Raw genomic sequence first — 5,000 nt, forward strand, 5'->3', positions numbered from 1 at the left:
CGTTACGAAAATCCATTACTCCGAGAGTTTTACGATAGCGTACGACGGCGAGTGGTCCATTCATCAAATCACCTGCCTATTCCATTCAGTGGAAAATGGAGATAGATCAATCTTCTACCACACTAAGTATGTTGGAGATTTTGTGAAGTATTATCTTGTTCCTGTTTATTAACTTTTTTATACAGATGAGTGAATATTTTAGTTGATTATTTTTGTATGACTTGTTTGTCTACTCTCTCTCTCTCTCTCTCTCTCTCTCTCTCTCTCTCTCTCTCTCTCTCTCACATAATATCCAGGTCATGTGAGTTTTATGCTTGTATCACCTGTAAACAATTCTGGGTACATTCAATACGTCTTTGTGTCTCCTTCAATTACTTTTTGTCTCTCTCTCTCTCTCTCTCTCTCTCTCTCTCTCTCTCTCTCTGCAAATATCCCTGTTACGAGAGTTTCCTGTTTGCATTAGGATTGGCAACAGTTCTGGGTAAATTCTTTAATACTTTCTTTCTCTATCAATTGCTTCATGTATATCTGCTTCTCTCTCTCCCTCCCTCTCTCTCTCTCTCTCTCTCTCTCTCTCTCTCCTAATGCATATATTCCTTTTACCAGAGCTTTCTGTTTTCAATAAGATGGTCAACAGTTCTAGGTAAATTCTTTCTCTCTCTCTCTCTCTCTCTCAGTTACTTCATGTATATCTGCTTCTCTCTCTCTCTCTCTCTCTCTCTCTCTCTCTCTCTCTCTCTCTCTCTCTCTCTCTCTCTCTCTCTTACTCTGCATACCTCGTTATAAGAGTTTTCTCTTTGTATAAATATGGTCACTAGTTTTGGGTAAATTCTGTAAGTGTTTTGGTCTTTCTTCATTACTTATGTACCTGTCAGTATTTCATTTGCTCTCTCTCTCTCTCTCTCTCTCTCTCTCTCTTAGTTCTGGGTAAAATCTGTAACTCTTTCTGACTCTTTGATTACTTGAGGTATCTCTCTCTCTCTCTCTCTCTCTCTCTAAAACCACCCCTTCATAGGAGTTTTTCTCTGTGGTCAACAGTTCTGGGTAAGTTCCACAAGTCCCCTTGTCTCACTCATTCCATTTTCATTAAAATCTAAATTAGTTCTCATATTTTACGTGTCTTTCCCTTAATTACCAACCTGTCAGAAACAGACGAGGCAAAACGGAAGAAGGGAAAAGAGAATAACCAATAAATGAAAAATGAAATAGAGTTGTTGAATAATACCCAAAATAAAAAGTTTCTGAACAATACCAACATCTGTATAACTTAAGGATAGTTTCAAGTAAGTGCTAAAATGTAAATATGTTAAGGAATATTTCCAGGTATTTACCATAATGTAAATATTCTTGATTGGTAGCTACAAGGGACTACAAGTAACTACAATGAACTACAAGGAACTAAAAGTAACTACAATGAACTTTAAGGAACTGCAAGGCGTTACAAGGAACTACAGGGGGCTACAAGGAACTACAAGGAGCTACAAGTAACTATAAGAGACTACAAGGAACTACAAGGCGTTACAAGGAAATACAAGGCTTTAGAAGGACCTACAAGTAACTGCAAGAGACTACAAGTAACTACAAGGAGCTAAAAGTAACTACAAGGAACTACAAGGAGCTAAAAGCAACTACAAATAACTACAATGAACTAAAAGCAAATAAAAGTAACTACAATGAACTACAAGCAGCTACAAGGGGCTACAAGGAATTACAAGGAATGACAAGGAACTACAAGGAACTACAGGCTTTTCTTAAGGTTCTTTGGCTTAGGGGGATGTAATTTCGTAAGTGGATACTAAGAGGGAACGAAGAGATAACAAAGGTTATTCTAAATACCGCGAGATTTTTAATATTTCAGAGAACATTTTGCATGTCTCTCTCTCTCTCTCTCTCTCTCTCTCTCTCTCTCTCTCTCTCTCTCTCTCTCTCTCTCTCTCTCTCTCTCTCAGACACACACACATTACAGACCCTCCCCCGCCTCATGAGAGTTTACTTGAGTTTAAAGCTCTCTCTCTCTCTCTCTCTCTCTCTCTCTCTCTCTCTCTCTCTCTCTCTCTCCCAAATCAACCTCTTCTCTCTTGTCAGAAATATCCAAAACATCTGCTAAAGCGTTCAGAAGCCGTCGTCTTTACACTCCTTCCAATGCAAATGTTTTCCATTTCTTTTATTTCCGTTTGTAATTATTCTTTTTTATTTCTCTTCCTAGTTTATCATGGTTCTTCCTTTTGGCTGCTGGATTCTCACAGCTTCGTGTGGAAGCTGACATCAGCTTCTGTGAAGCCAAGTAAGGCTTCCTTCCACCATGTTTTATATAATTATATATACTTGCAATTGTCCTTTTTTGGAGCTAATAGAGGCTTCTTCCACCAAGTTTTATATAATTACAGTATATACATACTTGCAATTGTCATTTTTTGTTTTAGTTTTCTGTAAAAGAAAACTATTGTGACGGGATTGTCTGTCCGTCCGCGCTTTTTCTGTTCGCCGTCAGATCTTCAAAACTACTGAGGCTAGAGGGCTGCAAATTGGTACGTTGATCATCCACCTTCCAGTCATCAAACATACCAAACTACAGCCTTCAAGCCTCAGTAGTTTTGATTTTATTTAATGTTAAATAAATTTAGCCATGATCATGCGTCTAGTAACGCTGTAGGACAGTCCACCACCGGGCCGTGGCTGAAAGTTTCATGGGCCACGGCTCATACAGCATTATACGCAGTACAGAAAACTCGACTGCGCCGAAGGAACTTAGGCTCATTTTTTTAATTATTTGATTTGTAATTTCAAGAGTGTCTAATTTCCTTGACAGTTTCATGTGATTATAATTTTAATTTTCAATTTTTTTGATACCACAAGCAACTTCCATAAATCCTATTTATTAAAATTTATTTATTTTTACTTAGTAATTTGTTCCTCGGGTTACTTTTGACAGTCGAGATAAAGGAAGGAAAATTACTAATTTGCATAAATTATTAAATAACTGGATAAAAAAATAAAGAAAATTATTATTCCAACATAAGAATAAATCTGCTAATTAATCATATATAAGAGATTATATTAACCAAATTCTCACGTAATAACTTGATAAACAAAATACTAAGTAAAGATTCAAACAAAACTAGCTAATTAACTTATAAGAAATATTAATGAAATCCATCATAAAGAATTAAAAACCGACTTGTAAAGACAATAAGGCGAATAAATTTAAGAAACATAGAGGAAAAAAGCGAATTCCAAATTCAGAAAACCGATGGTATTAAGAACCAACGAATAAGAAGATTTCAAAGGTACAAGAGTGGAGATTCTTGAAAGTCAAAGCACAGGGAAAACAGGAGTGGTGGAGTTTCACAAAAGACCATAATGATAATGAAGATGATGATAATGATGATATTATAATTATGATGATGATCATGATAATGATTTTAGAAGTCTATAGGCTTGAGGTATGGCTTATGACAGGAGAGTAAACACCAATTCTGTTTACGAAAGACTTAGTGGGTTATTGAAGTTCCGTGTCAGGAAAATGGTTCTGAGAGAGAGAGAGAGAGAGAGAGAGAGAGAGAGAGAGAGAGAGAGATTTAGGCTGCAGACCATCTTAAGGGGAAAGGAAATGAATACTTCGTTGAGAGAGAGAGAGAGAGAGAGAGAGAGAGAGAGAGAGAGAGAGAGAGAGAGGGGAGGGGGAGAGAGCTTTAGGATGATACTAACTAGGGGAGAAAGAAGAGAGAGAGAGAGAGAGAGAGAGAGAGAGAGAGAGAGAGAGAGAGAGAGAGAGAGGACTTTCCCGATGATACTAACTACGAGAGAGAGAGAGAGAGAGAGAGAGAGAGAGAGAGAGAGAGAGAGAGAGAGAGAGAGAGAGATTAGGTCGCAGACCAATACGTGGGAAGGGAGTGACTACCTCGTTGAGAGAGAGAGAGAGAGAGAGAGAGAGAGAGAGACAGACAGACAGACAGACAGACAGACAGAGAAACAGTGACAGAGAACTTTCCCGAGGATACTAACTACGAGAGAGAGAGAGAGAGAGAGAGAGAGAGAGAGAGAGAGAGAGAGAGAGACTGCAGAATATCGTGGGGACAAGGGAGTGATTTCAACCTCGTCAAGAGAGAGAGAGAGAGAGAGAGAGAGAGAGAGAGAGAGAGAGAGAGAGAGAGAGAGAGAGAGAGAGAGAGAGAATATTTAGCCCCAAAATTAAATGATATCCACTTCATAAAACATTTTGACGAAAGGCCAAAATGCTGCACAAGTGATTCTGACACAGCAACATTCAAGTGGAAAAATACAAATATTCACAATAACTTTTAAAAAGTTACCTAAACATTTACATTTTGCTTAGACAAATACCTTTCTCGTTCAGATAACGTTTGAATCAATGGGAAATGTTGCGGAAAACGTTGTTGCATTTTTCGATTCTCGGCGACCATGAAAAAATGAAATAAACATTTCCACTTTGTAGTCGACGAGTTTTGTTGATAACGATTGAACGACAGTAAAGTGAAATGATATAATTTATAATTGTTACATATATATATATATATATGTATATATATATAATATATATATATATATATATATATATATATATATATATATATATATATATATATATATATATATATATATATATATATATATATATATATATATATATATAACCTTCCTGCATATGAATAACCTAAATGATTTAGCATCTGACAACACAACATTTCTTCCGCAAAAAAACAAAAGAGAACCAAACTGCGTTGCCAACTAAATAACCTTCAAAATGGAAGGCCATCAATCTAGCAAAAATATGGACGAGAGATTGCCAGCGCTAATGAAAAAACATTACGAGAAAAATGACCCTGGAATATCTCTCTCCCTTTCCCGGAAATACACGATATAAGGTCTATCTGTTTATCATCTCTCTCTCTCTCTCTCTCTCTCTCTCTCTCTCTCTGGATGACTGCCCACCTGAGATTTATTGTTTTGAAATTTAATTCAGATATCTCTTCTGCAGT

At 36.8% G+C, this 5,000-nt stretch overlaps 1 protein-coding gene across 1 annotated transcript in view; it reads left to right on the plus strand.

Annotated features, from left to right (window-relative positions):
* LOC136831157 (uncharacterized) overlaps window positions 1-5,000 on the plus strand; it is a 25,801-nt gene that overhangs the window by 7,427 nt on the left and 13,374 nt on the right. The window contains exon 2 of the mRNA XM_067091113.1: window positions 2,207-2,284. Coding sequence (XP_066947214.1) covers window positions 2,207-2,284 — 78 coding nt within the window. The remainder of the gene's footprint in view (window positions 1-2,206; window positions 2,285-5,000) is intronic.

This window comes from Macrobrachium rosenbergii, chromosome 48 (assembly GCF_040412425.1).
Source record: "Macrobrachium rosenbergii isolate ZJJX-2024 chromosome 48, ASM4041242v1, whole genome shotgun sequence".
Classification (NCBI taxonomy): Eukaryota; Metazoa; Arthropoda; class Malacostraca; order Decapoda; family Palaemonidae; genus Macrobrachium; species Macrobrachium rosenbergii.